Here is a 23,116-nt window from a genome sequence, read left to right on the forward strand (position 1 = left end):
ATCAAATGCATTAGAAGGTGACAGAAGGATGGAGGAATTAAGGCTGATCAAATGCATTAGAAGGTGACAGAAGGATGGAGGAATTAAGGCTGATCAAATGCATTAGAAGGTGACAGGACAGAAGGATGGAGGAATTGAGGCTGATCAAATGCAGTAGAAGGTAGAGAAGTGGTGGTATAATGTGTGTCAGTGTTTAGGATAGCAGGTGTTTCTTTCCCACCCTAACTAACATCACAAAAACATCTCGTGAGAATGGATGGACTTTTCAGTTGTGTTCGTAGTAGGGCTGACCCCATTTAGTTGACTGGATGATTGTTTGATCTATAGGCTGTTGGTCGACCAAGATTGTTTTAGTCGATAAGTGGCAAATATATTAAAAAAATGTTATGACACATGAGACACCTGTCTGATTCACACCTGTCTGAGTGGACTAATCCATTGCAGGGATGGCACACCAGTATCATCAGTAGTACATTTACTGTTAAATACCATCATTTCTAATCTACAATGTTTGTTTGGTTACGGTCATTTCTGTTAATGCATTCAATATATTATAACAGTCTTACCGTTGTCATTGTAGGTGTGGACACGTTGTTTGCAGAGCTCACAACCAAGGCTACACTTGTGAGAAAACAGTTGTCAATTTATTCATTGTCTTTTAGTTGGAGTGCTCCTGTCAATGTTTAGTAAGGACACGCATAGAAGTAGGCCTAGTGTACCTGGCCTGCGCGCAAATGTAGGCCTATAAATGTACTCATTTGGGGATCTGATACTATTTCTGATTGTCATAACTCACCACCACTGTGGAGATTTTCAAAGTCATTTTTTCTTCACCTCAAACAGCAAGTAAACAAAGTCTGTTTTTACATCCATTGAGAATGACAACAGTTCCTCAAAGTAGCCTATTTGAAAGATATTTCCAGCTCTCTCTCTTTAGATAACGACTCAGCATGAAAAGGGGGAAAATGTCATGCTCTGATCCGGTGGAAGCGTCATACAAAAGGCCCACCTGATTACTTCTTATTCCTTGCGTAAATAGCCTACTGTCTTCTGAGGGCCCAGAATATTTTATACAATGTTGCAAGTTTGCTGTAGCCAATGTGATGTATAGGATATTTATTTTTATCAGGATATTTTTTACCTGCGGGCGGCAATGTTTTTATTTAGGCTATTTTTACATATTGGCAAAGGCAATAGAAGTAACTTTGAGATTTGTATAATTTTCCTTTAGATATAATTTTGATTAACCACATGACATTGATTTCAAGATATGAAGACTTTATTATAAATAAAATGAAACTGTTCCACAAAAATGTGCATATTACAAAATGTGCAATCATCAGTAGATGAATCATCAGCACGCAGGTCAGTAGAAATGGTACGATAACGTGGCACTCCAAATGGAAAAGGGTGCCGACCGCTGGTGTAGCCTATTACCGGCAACTCCAGGAGCTTAATGGCAGAATCAAACATAGGGTGTCTATATATGGAAAAATACACGTTTAAAAATTTCAACCAATCTATTGGTCGAAAGAACAGACAACTCTCGGTCGACCAAGATATGTTTTTAGTCTGGGACAGCCCTAGTTTGTAGGGCTGCATTCTTCATTAAGGCGCGCATGACTTACCAAAGAGCCTGCGGTGGAATATGAACTTCCCAGCAAACATTCCGGTGACAATGGCCATCAGCCACGAGATGACTTTGAGGACGCTCCATCCTCCGCCAGGGTACTTGTTCACTATGAAGGAGAAGCAGTTTCCCACCACAATCATGTGAGCCTCCGTCTGGCTGTGGGAGACAGGGTCCTCGGCGAAGATGAGGAAGTTGCAGAAGGTGACGAGGTAGGCCACGAACAGACGGGACCATGGGTGCTGGAAATAATAGCGGAAGCAGGGATCTATATCCATCTTGAAGGACCCCAAGCCACAGTCCACCTGAAGAGGGAGAGAAGATCATTGCCTGAGTGAAATCCACATTTCTGAGATTATAATAAAGGAAATAACAGAGAAATCTGTCCAGATTGGTATTATTCTAAATTCAGACTACTCAGAATATTCTGTACTGTGATCATCATACCAAGAGCAGGACAGACAAGCAGTCCATCATCCAGACTGAGATTATCTGAGAAAAATGCCAGGGAGAGATCCTAACTCCCATCTATCAGTCTGCTCAACAGTGCAGCCTCAGAGCTTCATCGTGGTCGTCTACTCCTCAAAATGGGGTCCATTTGTTTTTATTTGAGATTTCTCTTCTAATCTATTCATTTGCCAGGGATGACCTTTTGATTTCAGAGGTTCTCCAGAGACCCTTCCCTCAATCAATTAGATCATGTAAAAAATACAGTGTCACACAAGGAAGTCTCTTGGAGCTCACATTAAGTGCTTAGCTGCATATCCCTCAGATTTAGCACCATCATGCTGATAGTTTGGTTCCACTGCCGGGCAGTGCTTGGGTCAGTTCCCAGCAGGACAGTAAACCCTCTGTATTTTTAAATCTGTCGCCTATTATTCATTCCAGGACTCCACCTCATCACTTACTCACCCACTAACTCACCCCTTGACTGCCTTGCCTTTTCCTGGCGCTCCCAAATCTGTCCTCTTCTGCCTCCAACCCTGTTTCCTAAAATATCCACACTGGGAATTTGTATGATCACGTAAGGCCCCAGATTAAGAGCAGTGTCAAACTGGGCTATGTGGATATTACATTTCACCAGCATCATGTTTGTCTTGCTGTAATGTGCTACCGTAGGTGTTGTTGGTGTTATATGGCTCAGCTCACAGTGGATGGTATTTTATCAGAAGAGGCAGAGTGAAACATCACTCTATCAATCATCAAGACTGAGATATGATGCATCATCTATGTGATGATGATGTAGATTGCTCACTGAATAAATAAAATACATCCACACAATATGTTTTTCTTCCGGACCACCTTAAGAAATATGTTTGCTGCTGTACTGACCAATAAGAAGGACGTACATAAAAAAACTACAGGAAATTCTGAACACGAGTTCCATAATTTAAGTCTCCCCTTCTCCCTCGTTCTAGCTATTTCTGGTTCTCGTGTGAGCTCAATCATTAAGTCGATGAACACATGCATCTCCACATCGTCGCAACAGCGATGCTGTGATGTGTCTAGTAATGTCACGGCAGATCTAGCCCATCTCAGATAACACTAGATCCCTATGCTTTAGCAACCCCGAATGGAATTATATGATTACACAACTGAAATCTACCCCTTTGCACAATAACGGTGTGAACAAGCCATCTACATATAGATTTCATGAGAAAGCATCCCCTGTACTTTGATATGGATAGTCCTCATGCACGCCACGCACACGTACGCCACACACTTACCTGTTCCACGCTGCTTTGCGTTTCCCTCTCAATCGGTATTGTAAGGACGAGAAGCCCCGCTCGGCTCTCTCTCCTGCCTCATCAAGCCCTGCGAGCCGACAGCGGCGCTCTAATCGTTGTGACTACGAGAGGGGTAAACACGGCTGGCTCGGCTGTGGCGGGATTATCCATGCGACCTGTTGTTGCTACAGAGGCACCCCCCAAATCCTCTGCCATTGTGCTGGCTGTCCATGCAGCGGCAGGGCAGCGAGGCGCTGCTTTGTCAGCACTGGTCTCTGCCTGAGATGATGACGCTGGAGAGGCGCGCTGTGGATATATGCTTCTATCCCAACGACGGGCACAAACCATCAGTGCGTTGCAATGTAACAAACACATTGAGCTTCCACTGGTGGCAGGGTGATTTCCCTAATGCGATATTTATTTATTTCCTTATGAAATATTTATTTATATCCGGGAGGGAGGGGATGAAATCAGCAGACAGGAAGCATTTGAAAAAAAGCCTCGTGGTACTGTACCATTCCAGATGTTGTGTTAAGCAGGCTTTCACAGCTTTGTCCTCACATCACTGGAAGAGGAAAAATATTTCCTAGGCTTACACTAGGACCTAACTTGAATTAATCAAAACATCAGTTGCATAACAAAAGGCAAATATTTGCAATAGCCTATTGGAGTAAAACACAATTGTATTGAATATTGCATAATGCTGTTCAATTCCAAATGCAACTTTGGGCTAAACAATTTAATCCATCTGCATATTACAGTCCACTGCCAAGGCTTTAGGAGGAGATAAACGAGCCTACAACAAAATATGGAAATCACAGATGTGGGCCTGTAACAAAGTTCTTAGTCATTGCAATGTGTGATACATCTTCATATAGCCTAAATCTAATTGAATTGAATGTAGTTTATAGTTAAAGTTATTGTCCACTGCCAACAAATAGCCCAATGATACAGATTATAGGCCTAATGTGTAGACTCGTATCTATAGCTACTAGATTTTAAACCGGAAATCTAAAAATTGGTTGTGTTATTCGGAGGCATTGCATCGCAAACAATAGGCTACATTGCAAAAGTTACAAACGCTGCAGATGTAACACTGCAGATCAGATGTTACAGTTAAGTCTAGACTGGAATGGATACAATGTAACAAATGTGACATGCCCCTCAAGCTAGACTGTAGCATATAGCCTATAAAATAACTAGCTCCTCCGTTCCAGAGTGTATAGAAAACGATCAGACTTCCTGAATCATGAGGTCAAAGTATCGTATATATATTTTTTGTTGTTGCAGGAACGTAATAATTCATTCATGTGTTTTATTTCTCGTCGTGACATGTTGAACCACGTGACCATGCTGACGATGACGACATATGAAGTTACTTTAGGCAGCTTCCTACTTCCTTACCCTGGCTTGGTTCTCTCCATCTTCCTTTCTTACGATAAAGAGACAAAATGTCCCACCAAACGGGCATACAGGGTAGCTATTTCAGTTACATTCTGTTGTTGCTTTCTTGGCATGTTTGAACTATGTATATATCTCAATTGAAAATCTGTTTTTTATCGATGTTAGAGCAAGCTAATTTGAAGTGCGGATTCCTGTAGGTAGCGACTGTAGCTAGCCAGTTAACTTATTAAGCGAGCTGTCTGTGATTATTGATTTGATTCTCTGCTAAGAAGTAGCAACAGTAGTAATATGGCCAAAAACAATGGCCAGCCATATCTGCAACTGCCTCTGCTCAAGCGAAAAAGAAACATGTTTTTCACGCTGGACATTTTGGCTCGGGCAACGCCTTCATTGAAACAGTTGGCATTGAATTGTAAAATGGTCCAGACAGCCGCAACCTGAACCTACCAGACGCACTTTCACATAGAAAATAGCCTACACCAAATTATCTGAAGGCTTTCAACCCAATGAAAGATACTTTTGGTCATGTAGTGCATGTGGACACCTGCTCATCACACATCTTATTCCAAAATCATGGGCATTAATATGGAGTTGCTTCCCCCTTTGCTGCTATAACTGCCTCCACTCTTCTGGGAAGGCTTTCCACTAGATGTTGGAACATTGCTGCAGGGACTTGCTTCCATTCAGCCACAAGAGAATTAGTGAGGTCGGGCACTGTTGTTGGGCGATTAGGCCTGGCTCGCAGTCGGCATTCCATTTCATCCCAAAGGTGACGATTTTTACGCGCTTCAGCACTCGGAGGACCTTTTCTGTGAGCTTGTGTGGCCTACCTATTCACGGCTGAGCCGTTGTTGCTCCTAGATGTTTCCACTTCACAATAACAGCACTTACAGTTGACCGAGGCAGCTCTAGCAGGGCAGACATTTGCCGAACATCCTATGACGGTGCCACGTTGAAATTCACTGAGCTCTTCAGTAAAGCCTTTCTACTGCCAATGTTTGTCTATGGAGATTGCACGGCAGTGTTCTCGATTTTATTCATCTGTCAGCAACGGGTGTGGCAGAAATAGCCAAATCCACTAATTTGAAGGGGTGTCCACATACTTTTGTCTATATAGTGTATCAATATTTGTTCATTTTCATTTGCACAGTTATTTAATTATTTATGCAAGTGATAGGCTACTTAAACAGGTAATGTTAGATGGCGTTGTGTGCAACGTTAATGTAGTTTTCACAACATGGGTGCGTGAGGATCCTATTCACAAAACAGATGGATGTTGTCAAGGTTACCATATACATCTAAATATTAGTGGTGTGATCCAATCTGTGATCGGCTTAACCCTTTGGGGAAGGAGATTGCTTAAGGTCGTATGCATTCGTCCTACGTTGCATCCTACGTTCTCTGTATGGGCTTATGTGAGGGATAGGCCAGTACTAGGATGGTGTCCTAGATTTCAGTAGAGGCTTCTTCCCATAATGCAAGAAACAAACCCACTTAACATCTGTTTTTCCAGCTGGTAACGATGTGAAGGATGTCTTTGCCAGTGCAAGGAGTGGAAACCAATATCGTCTCCTAAAGATTGTGATTAAGGATGGTAAGAAGTGTTAATTTTTCTACTAATTTGATCATAAATAAAGAGATCTAAAGTTTGTCACGAAGGTTATTTATTTCAAGGATTTCAGATCCTTTTTAGAAGAAAAAACAGTTACCATGATTTAGGAAAGCCCAACAGATTTAACAGACCAGTATTACGTTTTCACTTTGAATACGCAACTACTGAATTTGTGTTACAGAGCAACTTGCTTTGGGCGTGACCAGGCAAGCATCAAAGACATGGGACCAAGAGTACGACTCGTTAGTCCTGCCTCTACTAGAGGACCACCTGCCGTCTTATATCCTGTACCGACTGGACTCCTCCAACAACCAGGGCTATGAGTGGATCTTCCTGGCCTGGTCACCTGACCATTCTCCTGTAAGCAACTCACCTGACAGAGATGTCAACTTCCCTGTTAACATAAGTTCCCTCTGCAAATTATGTGGCACAGTCGTGTCAATGACACAGGTCTCCCTTGACATGGTCACAGTCACAACGCAGCCTCTTAGCAGATTTATTGTGTGTAGCTTACTTATCAAAAAATATATTATTTGTCACATGCTTTGTAAACAACAGGTGTAGACTAACAGTGAAGTAGTTATTTATGGGCCCTTCCCAACAATGCCGATAGAAAGAAAATAATAAAGAAATAATAGAAAAGTAATAACGTAATAATTAACAATAACTTGGCTATATACACGGAGTACCAGTACCGAGTCGAGCTAATTGAGGTATAACTAGGTATAATTGTGCATATAACTAGGAATAAAATGACTAGGCAACAGGATGGATAATAAACATTAGCAGCAGCGTATGTGATGAGTAAAAAACAGTTAGTGCAAAAAGGGTTAATACGGATGAACTATTTAACTAACTATTTAGCAGTCATGGCTTGGGGTTGGGAGCTGTTCAGTGTCCTGTTGATTCCAGCCTTGGTGCATTGGTACCGCTTGCCGTGCGGTAGCAGAGAGAACAGTCTATGACTTGGGTGGCTGGAGTGTTTGGCAATTTTTAGGGCCTTCCTCTGACACCGCCTGATATAGAGGTCCTGGATTTCAGAGAGCTTGGCCCCAGTAATGTATTGGGCCTTACACACTACCCTCTGTAGCGCCTAGCGGTCAGATGCCAAGCAGTTGCCATTCCAAGCGGTGATGCGGCCAGTTAAGATCAAATTGTATTTGTCACATGCGCCGAATACAGCAGGTGTAGACCTTACAGTGACATTCTTACTTACAAACCCTTATCCAACAATGCAGTTTTAAGAAAAAATAAGTGTTAAGAAAGTATTTACTAATTAACTTGAAGGAAACAAGAAAAAGAGAAAATTATTAAAGAGCAACAATAAAATAACAGTAATGAGGTTATATACAGGGTGTACCGGTACAGAGTCAATGTGCGGGGGCACCGGTTAGTTGAGGTAATTGAGGTAATATGTAGGTATAGGTAAAGTGACTATGCTTAGATAATAAACAGTGTAGCAACAGTGTAAAAAGGGGGGGTCAATGCAAATAGTCCGGGTAGCCATTTGGTTAGCTGTTCAGGAGTCTTATGGCTTGGGGGTAGAAGCTGTTAAGAAGCCTTTTGGACCTAGACTTGGCACTCTGGTACCGCTTGCCGTGTGGTAGCAGAGAGAACAGTCTATGACTAGGGTGGCTGGAGTGTTTGGCAATTTTTAGGGCCTTCCTCTGACACCACCTGGTATAGAGGTCCTGGATGGCAGGAACCTTGGCCCCAGTAATGTACTGGGACGTACGCACTACCCTCTGTAGTGCCTTGCGGATGCAACCAGTCTGCTCTGGATGGTGCAGCTGTATAACATTTTTTTGAGGACCTATTCCTGTGGGGGAGTAGGCATTGTCGTGCCCTCTTCACGACTGTCTTGGTGTGTTTGGACCATGACAGTTCGTTGGTGACATCAAGGAACTTGAAACTCTCAACTACAGCCCCGTCGATGAGAATGGGGGCGTGCTCGGCCCTCCTTTTCCTGAAGTCCACGATCATCTCCTTTGTCTTGATCACACTGAGGGAGAGGTTATTATCCTGGCACCACACGGCCAGGTCTCTGACCCCCCCTATAGGTTGTCTCATCGTTGTCAGTGATCAGACCTACCTCTGTTATGACCTTAACAAACTTAATGATGGTGTTGGAGTTGTGCTTGGCCATGCAGTCATGGGTGAACGAGGAGTACAGGAGGGGACTGAGCACGCGTCCCTGAGGGGCACCCGTCTTAAGGATCAGCGTGGCAGATTTGTTTTTGCCTACCCTTACCACCTGGGGGCGGCCTGTCAGGAAGTCCAGGATCCAGTTGCAGAGGGAGGTGTTTAGTCCCAGGGTCCTTAGCTTAATGATGAGCTTTGTGTGCACTATGGTGTTGAACGCCTAGCTGTAGTTATTGAATAGTGTTCTCATGTAGGTGTTCCTTTTGTCTAGGTGGGAAAGGGCATTGTGGAGTGCAATAGAGATTGCGTCATCTGTGGATCTGTTGGGGCGGTATGCAAAATGGAGTGGGTCTAGGGTTTCTGGGATAAAGGTGTTGATGTGAGCCATGACAAGCCTTTCAAAGCACTTCATGACTACAGACGTGAGTTTTACGGGTCGGTAATAATTTAGGCATGTTACCTTAGTGTTCTTGGTCTGCTTGAAACATGTAGGTATTACAGACTTCGTCAGGGACAGGTTGAAAATGTCAGTAAAGACACTTGCCAGTTGGTCAGCGCATGATCGGACTACACGTCCCTGTAATCCTTCTGGCACCTCCTTAATGCACTTATTAATGAAGCCGGTGACTGACGTGGTGAACTCAATGAATCGGGAACATATTTGAGTCTGTGCTAGCGAAACAGTCCTGTAGCTCAGCATACGCTTCATTTGACCACTTCCTTATTGGTCGTGTCACCGGTATTTCCTGTTTTTGCTTGTAAGCAGGAGTCAGGATATAGTTATGGTCAGATTTGCCAAATGGACGGCGAGGGAGAGCTTTGTATGCGTTTCTGTGTGTGGATTAAAGATGATTTAGAGTTTTTTTCACCTCTTGTTGAACAGGTGACATGCTGGATTTCAGTTTCCTGCATTAAAATCTCCGGTAACTAGGAGCGCCGCCTCTGGATGAGCATTTTCTTGTTTGCTTATGGCCCTGTACAGCTCGTTGAGTGCGGTATTAGTTTCCCGGCCTCGGTTTGTGGCGGTAAATAGACAGCTATGAAAAATATAGATAAACTCTTAGTAAATAGTATGGTCTACAGTTTATCATGAGGTGTTCTAACTCAGGCGAGCAGAACCTTGAGACTTCCTTAATATTACAGCTGTTGTTATCAAAGAGACACACACCTCCCCCTTGAGCTTACACGACGCTGCCGTTCTGTCCTGCTGATACATAGACAAACCAGCTAGATGTATATTATCCATGTCATTGTTCAGCCATGACTCCGAGAAATATAGGATATTACAGTTCTTTAGGTCCCGTTGATAGGATAGTCTCGAACGGAGCTTGTCCAGTTTGTTCTCCAGTGATTGTGCATTCGCCAATAGAACGGAGGGTAGAGGCAGTTTATCTACTCGCCAACGTAGTTTTGTCAAGGTGCCGTCTCCTTTACTTCCGAGTCTTGGGGATTAGGGCCTTAACCGGAGTGAGCAGTATGTCCTGTGTCGCTGACTCGTTGTGAGTAGAAATCAAATTGAGGATAGTGATCGCTGTTCTGATATCCAGAAGTTATTTTCGGTCATAGGAAATGGTGGTTAAAATCAGCTATAAAAAAAATAAAACACACAAAATAGCATAATTGGTCATTCCAGCCATTAGTGCTCAACTGTTTGTTAGCCTATGTGTAGTTTGTGCTGTAGTGTAGTGCAAATGGGACATTTTAGCTTTTGGCCTGCTCTTTATGCAGGTAACATCGCAACTGTTGCAAACTGATGTAATGACCGTGTTAGGTTCTCATTCTCAGAGTAATAAACTCAACGGACACTATGAAAGCTTCTTCCTAGACGGTCAATACAGCTGCATTCAATTAGTTTCACACACTATAGACCTTCCTCCTATAACCATTCACTTCTGGTGTAGACCCTCTAAACCTCAGCACTCCTTCAGTGACATGAATAAGTATATTTCATATTCTCAGAACCCAACAACAGAGAATGAAACAAATTGAGCTCTACCTGATTGAATGAAGTGGTTCAATTAAGACTGAGGAATGTCGCAGGGACAGGAGGATAAATGTGACTGGCCTGTGCTTTAGACTGTGGTAGAGAGAGAGTATAGACTAGCATAGCATCCTATTCTAACAGACCGGGCAGGGCTCGACATTCCTACCCACTATCCGGAGGCGGCGTGCCAGGAAATCTGCAGAGGTTTCAAAACACTTGCACATGTTCTAAGACTGGAACATCCAAATGGGCTGTGTTTATCTGGTGCTTATCCAAGCACAGTTTGCTATCCTCTGGAAAGAGAATGGAAGCATGTGTTGAGTTAGCAAGAAAATAATAAAGAATTGTGTTTGAACAACAAGAGTAAAATCACTGCAATTCATTGATTAAATAGAAAGGGGAGGGAATAGATGCATGTTAAGAGACTGCTTTTCCAGGACCCCTTGGTGTATTCACTAGTACGTTCTATTTCAAACAGGTGCGACATAAGATGTTATACGCTGCTACCAGGGCCACAGTGAAGAAAGAATTTGGCGGAGGACTTATCAAAGATGAGCTCTTCGGCACCACAAAGGTTGGTTAGATTATCGGTGTAAGATTGGCTTGTGAAATCCTCTTACTCCGAGGAGCTGATTTGCCAGTTATTGTAATTGGAGGTGTCCTTTTTTTCCTGCTCAAGCGGAGGCGTAAACATTGAAGAACGTTCCAGCATGAGATTGCTTTAAAAAGCTCATCAGTAATTTGGCATTCACATTATCACACATATATGATGGAGGGTCGAGTATTGTCAAATATGTATTGTACGTGAATATGTATTGTACGTGAATAGTAGTTGTGTATGTAGACGGCTAACTGGCATGTGGTCCCCTCTCCCCACTCCCCCAGGAGGATATGTCTTTGAGGGGCTACAAGAAGTACCTGGTGGCCGAGGCAGCACCACTACCACTCACTGCTGCCGAGGAGGAACTGAGGCGGATCAAACTCAGTGAGGTACGCGCACACACTCACACAGAGAGAACGGTATTCACACTTCCTGTGATGTTTAAAAGTCATTCTGTGTAAAAGTGGTTTTGTTGGTTTAAATGTTAAATGGGTGTGGATTCAAACCTTTTCTTTCAACTAAGACATGTATTGTAGGCAAACCTGTCTTAATATGGAAGGAAGTTAAAGCTGATGAAAGGAGTGGTTCTGACCACTCTGGACAATTCAGAGAGAGCCCTGCACAATAAACCCGTAGCATCCGCTTTTCATTGTGTTCAATCCAAAAGACACAGTGTTGAATGTTAATGACGGCTGGTGATACCTTCCCCCCCTGTAGACCACAATGTCAGCAATACAGCTGTGCATAATGCCGACCTGGCACGTAGAGTCACTGGAAAGGTGCTGATGCGTTGGAACTGCAGGATGTTGGCAGATATGACTATTAGTCCCGTATGGGTCGAGACTCATAGATTTATAAATGGGTTGTTTTTGACAGAAATGTCATGATGCATTGTAAGCATAGATGTTGTCTCACTAAGTACAAGTCTTGCACTAAAATGTTGTTTGTCAGCCTATATATGAGGGGCTACCCTTGAATGTTGATGATGAATGATCATTCAATACTTTTCATTGATTTTGCATGGGAGAGCACTTGGTCAAGGTCACACCACTGTGCCTGTGCTTGGCTCCACTGATAAGATTGGGGGAACACTGCTATGTGATAGCCCAGTGCTTTACTTGCAGTAATGATGATGATGCTAGTTAAGTGCGCTGTTGTCTGGTGTTTCAGTTATAAAATGTGATTAACCAAAAATAAGTCACACATAGTAACCTGTGCGTCTATCTTTAAAAGCTCAGCCTCAACTCAAACCACGGCGAGTGTTCTTTAAAGAGGAAACAACATTATTGCTGTGCAGAGTTCATCCTGTCTGTCGCAAGACCTGTCTCCAACTCCATAAAAGGAATTAGTCTGAGAAGCAGTCCGTCACGCTCCTAAATACAGCCAGTAAAAAAGCTTCAAGGGAGAAAACAGGAAGTAAGGGTAGCATTTCTCCCAGTTGTTGAAGGAAGATAATACCAACATTAATCTGTGTGGGAGCAAAGTGGCTTTGAAATGTGCCTGGAGAGCGAGAGAGACTGCCTTGACTAAGTAGTTGTATAAAACCCACAATTCTTTTGGTACATGAGGTGGGTGCACCGCATGTGCAGCTCAATCATGTGTATACAACTGACAGCCGTTCATTCAAAGGGAACAAACGGAGCACTAAAAATAGAGGCCATCTATCAGTATAATCCATTTCCAGTCTTTAAGGTGATTTAGAAGAAGTGTCTCATCCCTCCAGTCTCTCCCGCCCAGATATAGAAATATCAGCCACATGAGTCATTATCCCCAATGTGGAGAATCTGAGCGGGGATGAATGTTCTAGATTATTTTGCCTGGTATTTGTTTGATATTAATTTTAAGGTGGCCTCATTTTCCTTAGGAAAGTGATCTTATGATCTCTAAGGGACTTCCTGGTTAAATGAAAATTATGATATTGATTGAATTGCTTGCGCTACCACTAGTGTTGACTATTGTAAAGGTAAAGTTGTTTTTAGTTATTTTTCAGTCGCTTTCGTGCCGTTTTCACAAGTGTGGTGAATTTTCTAAACTCTTAGTACAGTGTTTGAAGACATCTTTCGCCACATAACCATTGATCCAAAATATATACGTTTACCGGGAAATACCATGAACATTGATTTAATCACCAAAACACATCTTCTGATTTTTGTTTGTTATTTTCAACCAGTTAATCCAATGGCAAAAGAAGCAAGATACAGGTTTCAAAATTGCCCTTTTGTATGTATAAATTCCAGTACATTACACTTTCACACTTGCACTACCCATACATTTTGAGAGAATTGACTTCATTTCTATCCCATATTTGATCAAAGGTGTAATCATTGAAGACATCTTTCACAATAATTGACGCAAAAAAGAAATATTTTCAGATATGTCAACATAGGTGTACTGTAATGAAATGAAAGCAACATTATGTTTAGCAGGCACTAGTTTGCAGCATCTGGCCGTACAGCATGTTCTCATCGACATTACACTAAATGTCAGTGTATATCATATTTAATGTTTATACTTTACAAACAGACATTTTCATGATGTAGTTCTCAAAATCTGTAGTAGACCAGTTTTAAAATCTGTACGAGTAGTCGGATTAGGTAATAGTAAAATGTATTTTAACACATGAGAATCATATCAAAAGTAAAGTGAGCATTGCATTGTGAAAGGCAATTACTTTATATCAACAAGCTTTGCAATGTGAAACGTGTGTTTATCGATAACACTGATTTTAAGTTATGTGAAAAAGTGACTAGGATTTTGTGTATTGTACTTAGTCAATTGAAAACGTGCGTCGAGTTTTTTAAACTACTTTTTCTGATTGTCTGTTTTGAGTTTTGTATTAAGAGTTGTGAAAATTGCACCAAAGCAATTGAACAAAACTGTAAATAGTTGTCCCTGTGCTGTGGGTTCAGGTGCAGACTGACATCAGTGTGGACACCAAGCAGCAGACACTGCAGGGAGTGGCCTTCCCCATACATGGAGACGCTGTCCAGGCGCTCGAAAGATTCAGGGACAAACGAGTCAACTACGTACAACTTGTAAGTCCTTCTCCCCCTCTGTCGCTTTTCCAGGTGAGTCCGTCGAGAACAAGTTCTGTTCCTTCTTTATATTCAGGATTCTTTTCAGAATGACAAAGGAATTTTTGGAGTCGGGAACAGTACAATGTGCTTCTCTTTTTGACCAAAGCGTCATTGTCAACTCTCTTCATTGAAATTCAAGGGCTGGTGTCACAAGATCAGATTTGGGGACAAAGGCATAATTGTGACACTTTGAGCTGGCACTGCCTGGTTCTCGCTCCTCTTTCTCTAAAGTCATAATGAGCAGGTTATCAAAAGAGCTATTCGATAAATCACACAAAACTGAAATGACACTTTATTGGAGGGTAATTTTTCAACTGTCATATCTGGTTAATTCATAATAGTTTCATTTCAATAGGAAATAGACTTTCCCAACGAGCTCATTAGGTTGTCTAACACTGAACCGACCGAGGTGAAAGATCTGCCCAAGAGGATCCCCACTGAGTCGGCACGCTATCACTTCTTCCGCTACAAACATTCCCACGAGGGAGACTACCTGGAGTCCGCTGGTAAAAAAAATTGTTACGTCATTTTCTTCCACAGAGAAACACAACAGAATTTTAAGCAACTTAAGACACCAAGCAGTCATGACTTAAATCTTTCATATTTCACTGAAGTTAATATTTATTTATTTTTTCACCAAGTTGTATATCTCTGATTGTGATGGGACATCTTCCATTGTTGTTTTCTCTTCTGCAGTGTTCATTTATTCCATGCCGGGGTACAAGTGTAGCATCAAAGAGAGGATGCTCTATTCTAGCTGTAAAAATCCACTGGTGGACTTGGTTGAAAATAACATGCAAATTGACATTTTGAAGAAGGTAAGGACCAAAAGGCCAAGCTATTTCATTACAATTGTAACACAACCAATACAAAGTGTTGTTAGTAACATTTAAAAGTGTTCCCTGTGTTTATTTGGAGAGGGTCTTTCATAGGGTTCAGGAAAGTATCAGTAGGTTTGGGGATAATTACATTTAAATTCATGAAGTATATTGACACTCCTATTCCAATTTTCCTCAGTGTTTCAATTTGGAATTGGAATTTCAGTTTACTTCCTGAATTGACTTCAACCCTGGTTTTGTTAACAGTCCAACTCCTCACTATTCATGTGTTTGACTGTCCACAGCTGGAGATAGACAATGGGGATGAGCTGACTGGTGATTTCCTGTATGAGGAGGTCCATCCCAAGCAGCATGCACACAAGCAGGCCTTCGCCAAGCCCAAGGGACCTGCCGGGAAGAGGGGCGGACACCGCATCACCAGACCACCTGGAGATGGAGAAGAGGACGACTAAACGAACATCACCCCCCCACACACACACACATGCTCCATAATGGAACATTCCAAGTGATCATGGAGGGAAAGCTTATTTGACGCAACCTTAAAGTCCATCCAGAGACTGAACTATGCACGCCAAAGGACAACTTAGCTGAGACACACTTGAGAATATCTGTTTGTAGCCTGTCAAATTGAAAGTTCAATAAGTACGTAACTGCATTCATTCGAAGTATTTTACTGAGCTATTCCGAGGTTAGAACAAGTTGAGTAGGCAAGGTTTCTACACTGTTGTTGCTGAGACAAAAATATGCTAGTGCAACTAATGTGAATTTGTGCCAATGTGACGAACCCTCCATGAGCAAGCCTCTTACAGTAGGTCAATTTGTTATGTGTTTCCTGTCCCCAAAGTTGAGACAAACGTCTCCATCGCTATGTGTGCACAGCTATGAAGAGGTCTAACCCCCTCCCCACAAAAAAGTCATATTTGCTCACCTCATTCTTCATTTTAATAGCGCAGTTTTTTTATATATATATTGGAAATTCTTTTTTGATATTGTGGTTTACATAAAACACATCTGCTGAGAAATGTACTTTTCTATGCAAGTGCTGTACGTACATGTGATTTAAAGGTCTTGTCTATCTATAGTGTCAACGAGGGACAAGTGACAGAGACAACAGGAGCTTCCAGTATTTAACATTATTGCTCCATCTCAGATTACTCCTTCAGAGGAAGCGAAGTTGCATATGGTGTGCATGCAGGGTGAGAGTCCCAGAGACTGGGATATCAAATGGAATTTGTTTCTGCCACAGTCACTTGTCTACTGATTATTGCAAGGCAAGCCGCTACTTTAACACCTCATATTTGGACAAGGGAATACCTTCTCATGAGAAGTGTCATGTTTGGTCTTAAGTTGTTTATTTTTAAAAAGGATAATAAAAATATTTCAATCACACATACTGAATGGCCTATATTTATTTATTCTTTTACAGCCACTTGTCTGATATACTTACAGTACATATCAAGCAATTCAACAAAGATGGAAAACATTATCTTGGCAAAAAATACAAAAGACTGGTGTAACATGTTTGGTCCTTTTCTTAAGGAGAATGAGTGAGGGAAAGTCGTTCTTCCTGTTGTCTATGCTTCACTCTGGGGTCCCAGCTGTTCCAGTGAAATGCTTTTGACAACATCTTCAAGCTCTGTCAGGACCTATTAAAATATTGACATTTCAATGTGATATAGACCATAAGCAGCTAGTAGTAAGCATTGGCTCCCAGCTAGTAAGCGATTGTGTTGATCACTAACAGCTAAGCACCACAAAGTACCCATTGCTACTGTATACCAGTTGGAAACTACCGTAAACTAAAGAGCTACCAACTAATGGCATCACACACCTCTTCCATCGGTGGCCGTTTGTTCTTCTTGTCACTGAGACAGTCGCTGGCTAAGAAGTAGGTCCTCTCCACCAATGGCAGGTCCCAGTCTGTCATCTTCTTGTCCACAAAGTCCTCCAGGGCCATCTCCTCCTCATCAATCTCATCTTTCATCTCCATCTATGACAGCCATAACAAGTCATAACAAATGATAACAGCCATAACAAATCATAACAGTCATAACAAATCATAAGTCATAACAAATCATAACAGCCGTAACAAACAGCTGAAACACACACAGCCATCAGCCACTGCCTACACTGACAGACGAGAAATAAAGCACTGCCATCTATAATGTACAAATGTGGCCTTATGTTCCACAGGGAGCATAGAGTAGAAAGTTAGTATTTGCTGCACAAATAACTGTCTTTTTGATTGATACTGTATAGTAAATCATTTTCTTTAGATAACATGCATTCATGTGTACTGTACTGGGGGATGGTGAAGTCTGAAGAGTATAGAGAAAGATTCCATTGTGCTGCTTTGCTCACCAGGAACTTGGGATCGCGGTTTTCATCGACTGGCGGGAGTCCAGACAATATTTCGAGCAACACCTGTAGATGACAGAAACCTTAAGATTAACCACCTGTCTCCAGCACCAGCTAACAACAGGCCTCTATAACTCTCCACTAATAATAAAGTATGCTATATCGAAGAAACTGTTCCCAGGGCTGTCAGGCTGAACACAAGACAGTAGCTGTTGGTTTATGACCAGGTTCAACCAGTTCAACACACAGATGACCTGACCTCATATTAGACTGCTGATATTAGAGAAGGTCATTTATGTCATACAGTACTGTTCCCCACACTTTCCATTATTAGCCTGAATCAACATTTGCCAACATGTTTTTTTAATGTATCATTGAGGAGCAACCTTTAATGATATTTCATTGTGAAATTGACTGGCTGGTAGACTGACAAAGGTGCATGATTCTGACTTAAGGGTCCAATAATTATGTGTGTGTCAGTAGTTTTTGGAGTCTGGCACTGAGGTAAACTGCTGAACTGACAATTCCGTTTCATGAGTTTTACTTACGTTGCAGTTTCTCAATAAATTCAATATTCTTGTCACTGTATCTTCTAGGCTCTATTTAGGTCTTTAAAGTGATGGTGAGAAAGGCAAAACTCTTAACACTTTACCTGTTTGTCATAATGGAGTGGTGTAGCCACATGAGGTGCTGCCAAAATTGACCCTTCGCTAAGCCCCTCTTGGTTACTGTTACAACCTCGGACAACATTTTCCTGGGCAGCCCAATTCCCCATTCAACCACTGGCGAAATCCTCTAACAATGATTCAATTACAGGCTCAAAATGGCCAGAAACAAAGAACTTTCTTCTGAAACTCATCAGTCTATTCTTGTTCTGAGAAATGTAGGCTATTCCATGCGAGGAATTGCCAAGAAACTGAAGATCTCATACAACACTGTGTACTACTCCCTTCACAGAACAGCGTAAGCTGGCTCTAACCAGAATAGAAAGAGGAGTGGGAGGCCCCGGTGCACAACTGAGCAAGAGGACAAGTACATTAGTGTCTAGTTTGAGAAACAGAAGCCTCACAAGTCCTCAACTGGCAGCTTCATTAAATAATACCCGCAAAACACCAGTCTCAACATCAACAGTGAAGAGGCGACTCCGGAATGCTGGCCTTCTAGGCAGAGTTGCAAAGAAAAAGCCATATCTCAGACTGGCCAATAAACAGAAAAGATTAAGATGGGCAAAGGAACACAAGACACTGGACAGAGGAAGATTGGAAAAAAGTGTTATGGACAGACAAATCTAAGTTTGAGGTGTTCGGATCACAAAGAACATTTGTGACATTCAAAAAGAATGAAAAGATACTGGAGGAGTGCTTGACGCCATCTGTCAAGCATGGTGGAGGCAATATGATGGTCTGGGGGTGCTTTGGTGGTGGTAAAGTGGGAGATTTGTACAGGGTAAAAGGGATCTTGAAGAAGGAAGGCTATAACTCCATTTTGCAATGCCATGCCATACCCTGTGGATGGCGCTTAATTGGAGCCTATTTCCTCCTACAACAGAACAATGACCCAAAGCACAACTCCAAACTATGCAATAACTATTTAGGGAAGAAGCAGTCAGCTGATATTCTGTCTATAATGGAATAGCCAGCAGTCACCGGATCTCAACCCTATTGAGCTGTTGTGGGAGCAGCTTGACCGTATGGTACGTAAGAAGTGCCCATCAAGCCAATCCAACTTGTGGGAGGTGCTTCAGGAAGCATGGGGTGAAATGTCTTCAGATTACCTAAAAGGCTGTAATAGCTGCAGATGGAGAATTCTTTAATGAAAGCAAAGTTTGAAGGACACAATTATAATTTCAATTAAAAATCCTTATTTATAACCTTGTCAACAGCTTGACTACATTTTGAAAAAACAAGCTATATTAAGTGGCTAGCTAGCATTAGCAACGTGTGGTGGTCAATGAGACAGAGCTAGCTAACCAGCTGAGCTAGCAAACAATGTTCGAATTGGAAAAACACTCCATTTAAACATACATTTCTTGGAAGAAAACTCTTTTGCCATAGCCCTCACTGGCTTTCATGCGAGGTGTCGGACTTGGCGACAGTTGCTATCCATTGGTTGCCCAAAATTCTGGGGCGGGGCTTAGCCAAGGGTCAGTTGCACTTGTCATGTGGTGTTACTAAGATAATCATCAAATCAATGCGGTGTGGATTTCACACTGTGTTGTATAACGTCTGTGCATTGTGTTAGTTCCATACATTTGTGTAGCTGTAAAGAACAACTCACCACTCCAAAACTGTAGATGTCAGATTTAGGAGTGATCTCGCCCCTGAGTGCCTCGTTTGCCATGTATGCTGTTGTACCCACAATCCTCTCTGTCATCACTGTCGCTGACGATCGCGTGGCTGAGGCTCGGGTCAGCCCAAAATCGGAGATCTTCGGCACAAGCAATTCATCCAGCAAAATATTACCACTGCCAGATAGAAATGATTTAGCACTCATTAATAACATTGAGACTGATATGACAAGGTTGTCCGTCCATGATTAAAATGTCTAAAATATGATAAAGTGCCATAGGAAATGCATGATAAAAAAATGTCCACAGTTACCTCTTGACATCTCTGTGGACATGGTGGTTGCTGTGCAGATAATCTAAGCCTCTGGCTGTTCCCACAGCGATCAAACATCTCCTGTGCCAGGAAAGAGGAGGGCTACCATCCTACAATGAAATAAATATATTCACAAAGACAGAGTACCTGTAAAAGGTCACTCTTGCTAAATGTATTTTTATCTCAATGGTTCTGTATAAATAAAGTAAAGGGAGATGCCAGGCGGATATGTATGCTTACCAAGCAAGCCAGACGATCTAACAACGAACCATTGGACATGTAAGCATACACCAAACAGGGGTGATGGCCATCACGTGAAAAGCCAACCATGTCCACTAGGTTTTCGTGTTTCAACCTGTGAAAATAAGAGGGCTCTTATCAGGCAAACAGTAGCCTCTTCTTTCAACTTTAAAGACAGTCGAAGGTAAATCCAATCTACTCAATCTAAAAACCAATCTCTGGAGAGTTCCTAAGTAAAGTCTCGCTCTAAGATAGGTCGCTCAGGACATTTTCTCTGTCGATTTTTATTAGCGGAGACATAGGAAGTAGATGTATTGTCCGATTGAGATATTGAGCAAGCTATTGCTTCCATTAATGAATTAGAGCTGTAATGAAGTGGTCGCACAGCAGGTCAGCTAGAGTACAAGGACTCCTCACAAAACAACAACGGGCGAGCATTGCACCTACACCATAAGAGTCTGGACCTCTTGAATGAACTGAACGCTCAGCTCTTCAAGTGAGATGTCTTCCATCTAAAAAGAAGGTAACAGAAATTTTTGTCACCTTTGAGAATGTGCTGGATAATGAAATATGGACAACAACTCGACTCAAACAAGGTGTTAGTGCCAGAGAGAACAATTAACACCTACTGAGTGTAGTTTCTTCACTGCCACGGGTTTGCCATTGATGAGGCCTTTGTAGACCGTTCCAAAGCCTCCCTCACCAAGTCTGCTCCCGCCGTCACTCACTGGCCTCTCGTCAAAATGACCAGTTATCTTCTTCAGCTCGTGGAAAGAAAGCCGGAGAAAACCTAAGGATCAATGGACAAACCTGTTTATGGGGATAATTCTTAGTACAGTGGTCACCGTTTATTGAGCACTGCACATATGCTGCCACCTACTGGATGCTGTGTGCACTGTGACACACACGTCCGAATAGGTTCAATCGATTTGTCTAACAGGCCGAGTTTACACATTTCATCTCACTAAACACAATCTATAACAGTATCCTGTCACTATATGTATCTCATTAAACCACAAGTAAAATAACCTATAAAGCTAATCTATATAGAATCTATATAACCACATGTATCACTAAATTCTGGACACTCATTACACCAGTGATTATAACACATTTATATGCAGGTCATACAACAGTAGTCCACCTGCAGTGCCATTGGGTTCCTGGTCCTCCTGTGGCTCTGAGGTGCTGTCTGGTGGTGGCTGTTCCTTTGTCCTCCCCAGGGGTCTGGTTGCAGCATCACTGTTGCCTACCATCCCTTTGTCTCTGGGAGAATCAGGTGGCTGGGGGACTGCTGGACGGGGGTTGTTGATTGCATCTGGGTAAAACATAGAATTTAGATACAAATAATGACGGGGCAATGTGGAAATAAATACTAGAGATGAACTGCCAGTCAATATACTAGAACGTCCTTGATCTAATGCATATTGCCTACTGTAGTACCCAACCTGGTAGCATAATACTGGCTGCAGCCATTAACCTGTGGCTCATCAGAATGTCCACTAACTCTCCCACGGTGCTGTTAGATGTCCCCCAGTCATTCAGTAGCTCCATGGTAGGACTTCTTCCCTGTAAAACTACTGCTTCAAATCGCCTGTTATATGAAGGTTTGTTCAAGAGTAGAGCAGTAGAAAAGGGAAACAACCCAAAACATTACAAAATATCATGCAGGCTTGATAGAAGGTAACAATTTGTTATGATGGCGATGGTGTCACTGCCGTCAGAGAAGTAGCTGATTGGCACATTACCTTAGATGTTGCTGAGAGTACCTCGGCTCCCCTGTAGGTTTATGTATTGAAACAATAACGTCTTTCCAGCTGTCTTGAGGGTCCAATAAGTCAGACAGTTTTCGTCGAACCCCATAGTTGAGGTTTCGAATAAATGTAGCCGATGTTATTGTGTTGCTCATCCTGAAAAATAACGATCACACATGTTCTACAGTTGTTTTATTCCATCACGAGGAAACACTTCAAAGGCAAGCGTTACAATTGTCATCCATGGCGCTTACCTCGGTAACGCATCTAGAAATCGTTTTTTATATATCTATTTCCTTGTTCATTGAAGTACCCTAAAAAAATGGGGTTTTTTTTGGTTCCCGAGATTGAGCAACTTCCTTAGTGTAAAAAATGTACCACGTGACATGGTTCCATTTAGCATGTATTGTAGATTAACAACAGTGCCCTCTTGTGGGAAATGTTGGAGACACAATTATATCTGCCAAGGAGTTTAAAAGCTCTGTTATTTCTCTCCACCAAATAGTAGTCTTCCCCATTCCTATAAATATGATGAAATAACCAGGACAGAATGCTGTGCACGCTTTGGCAGCCAGAGATTTAATTGCTCTTTCGGAATCAGTGAGAATAATGAATCATTCTCTCTCTCTCTCTCTCTCTCTCTCTCTCTCTCTCTCTCTCTCTCTCTCTCTCTCTCCCCCTGCTAGTTGCTATTTGCTCTGGGTGTGTTTGATGAGGATCTATGATCAGTTCCACATGCTGATGCTGCTGGTGGCCTGGCTGGCTGGGATTGTGGGTGGGTTGGTTTGGGTGTGTGGTTGAGAGGGAAGGAGAGGCCCATGGTCCACCCTGTATATGTAAGGGAAGGGGAAAGGGGGATACCTAGTCAGTTGTACAACTGAATGCCTTCAACTGAAATGTGTCTTCTGCATTTAACCCGGAGAGGTGCGGGAGGCTGCCATAATCGACATCCACATCTTCGGCGCCCGGGGAACAGTGGGTTAACTGCCTTGCTCAGAACTACAGATTTTTACCTTGTTAGGTCAGGAATTCTGGCCCAACGCTGGTTACTGGCCCAACGCTCTAACCACTAGGCTACCGAGACGAGATGTTGTGCTGGGCGTGTGACTCAGAGACTCAGTGTCTGTAAGACCCTGGTTATGAACCCT

The 23,116-nt window shown here is 42.3% G+C and overlaps 3 protein-coding genes across 3 annotated transcripts in view; 1 reads left to right on the forward strand and 2 right to left on the reverse strand.

Annotated features, from left to right (window-relative positions):
• Positions 1 to 3,799, reverse strand: part of LOC106560971 (transmembrane protein 117) — a 60,402-nt gene extending 56,603 nt beyond the window's left edge. The window contains exons 1-2 of the mRNA XM_014124460.3: positions 3,358 to 3,799; positions 1,629 to 1,935 (exon numbers count right to left, since the gene is read on the reverse strand). Coding sequence (XP_013979935.1) covers positions 1,629 to 1,908 — 280 coding nt within the window. The 5' untranslated portion in view covers positions 1,909 to 1,935; positions 3,358 to 3,799. The remainder of the gene's footprint in view (positions 1 to 1,628; positions 1,936 to 3,357) is intronic.
• Positions 3,800 to 4,692: 893 nt separating this feature from the next.
• LOC106560970 (twinfilin-1) lies at positions 4,693 to 16,405 on the forward strand. The gene is made up of 9 exons (XM_014124459.3): positions 4,693 to 4,833; positions 6,275 to 6,355; positions 6,555 to 6,733; positions 10,978 to 11,073; positions 11,385 to 11,489; positions 14,010 to 14,135; positions 14,533 to 14,683; positions 14,874 to 14,995; positions 15,301 to 16,405. The coding sequence occupies exons 1-9, from the start codon at positions 4,809 to 4,811 to the stop codon at positions 15,466 to 15,468; spliced, it is 1,053 nt and encodes a 350-aa protein (XP_013979934.1). The 5' UTR covers positions 4,693 to 4,808; the 3' UTR covers positions 15,469 to 16,405.
• Positions 16,352 to 22,291, reverse strand: irak4 (interleukin-1 receptor-associated kinase 4; the record flags this gene model as incomplete). Its single annotated transcript, NM_001141766.1, is given in 10 exon segments — positions 16,352 to 16,662; positions 16,848 to 17,006; positions 17,378 to 17,440; positions 19,652 to 19,838; positions 19,975 to 20,084; positions 20,215 to 20,329; positions 20,662 to 20,726; positions 20,844 to 21,004; positions 21,359 to 22,124; positions 22,223 to 22,291. Coding segments are annotated over 9 exon segments (1,119 nt in total). The 3' UTR covers positions 16,352 to 16,590.
• Between the last annotated feature and the right edge of the window lie 825 nt (positions 22,292 to 23,116).

Source organism: Salmo salar, chromosome 10, assembly GCF_965601325.2.
Source record: "Salmo salar chromosome 10, fSalSal1, whole genome shotgun sequence".
In the NCBI taxonomy this organism is placed as follows: Eukaryota; Metazoa; Chordata; class Actinopteri; order Salmoniformes; family Salmonidae; genus Salmo; species Salmo salar.

Bases quoted from the DNA above. Each gene is read 5' to 3' on its own strand.
- LOC106560970 (XM_014124459.3), top strand. From the start codon at position 4,809: ATGTCCCACCAAACGGGCATACAGG. The intron at 6,356-6,554 runs GTAAGAAGTGTT...TTTGTGTTACAG, and splicing joins AAAGATTGTGATTAAGGATG to AGCAACTTGCTTTGGGCGTG. The intron at 14,684-14,873 runs GTAAAAAAAATT...TCTCTTCTGCAG, and splicing joins AGACTACCTGGAGTCCGCTG to TGTTCATTTATTCCATGCCG.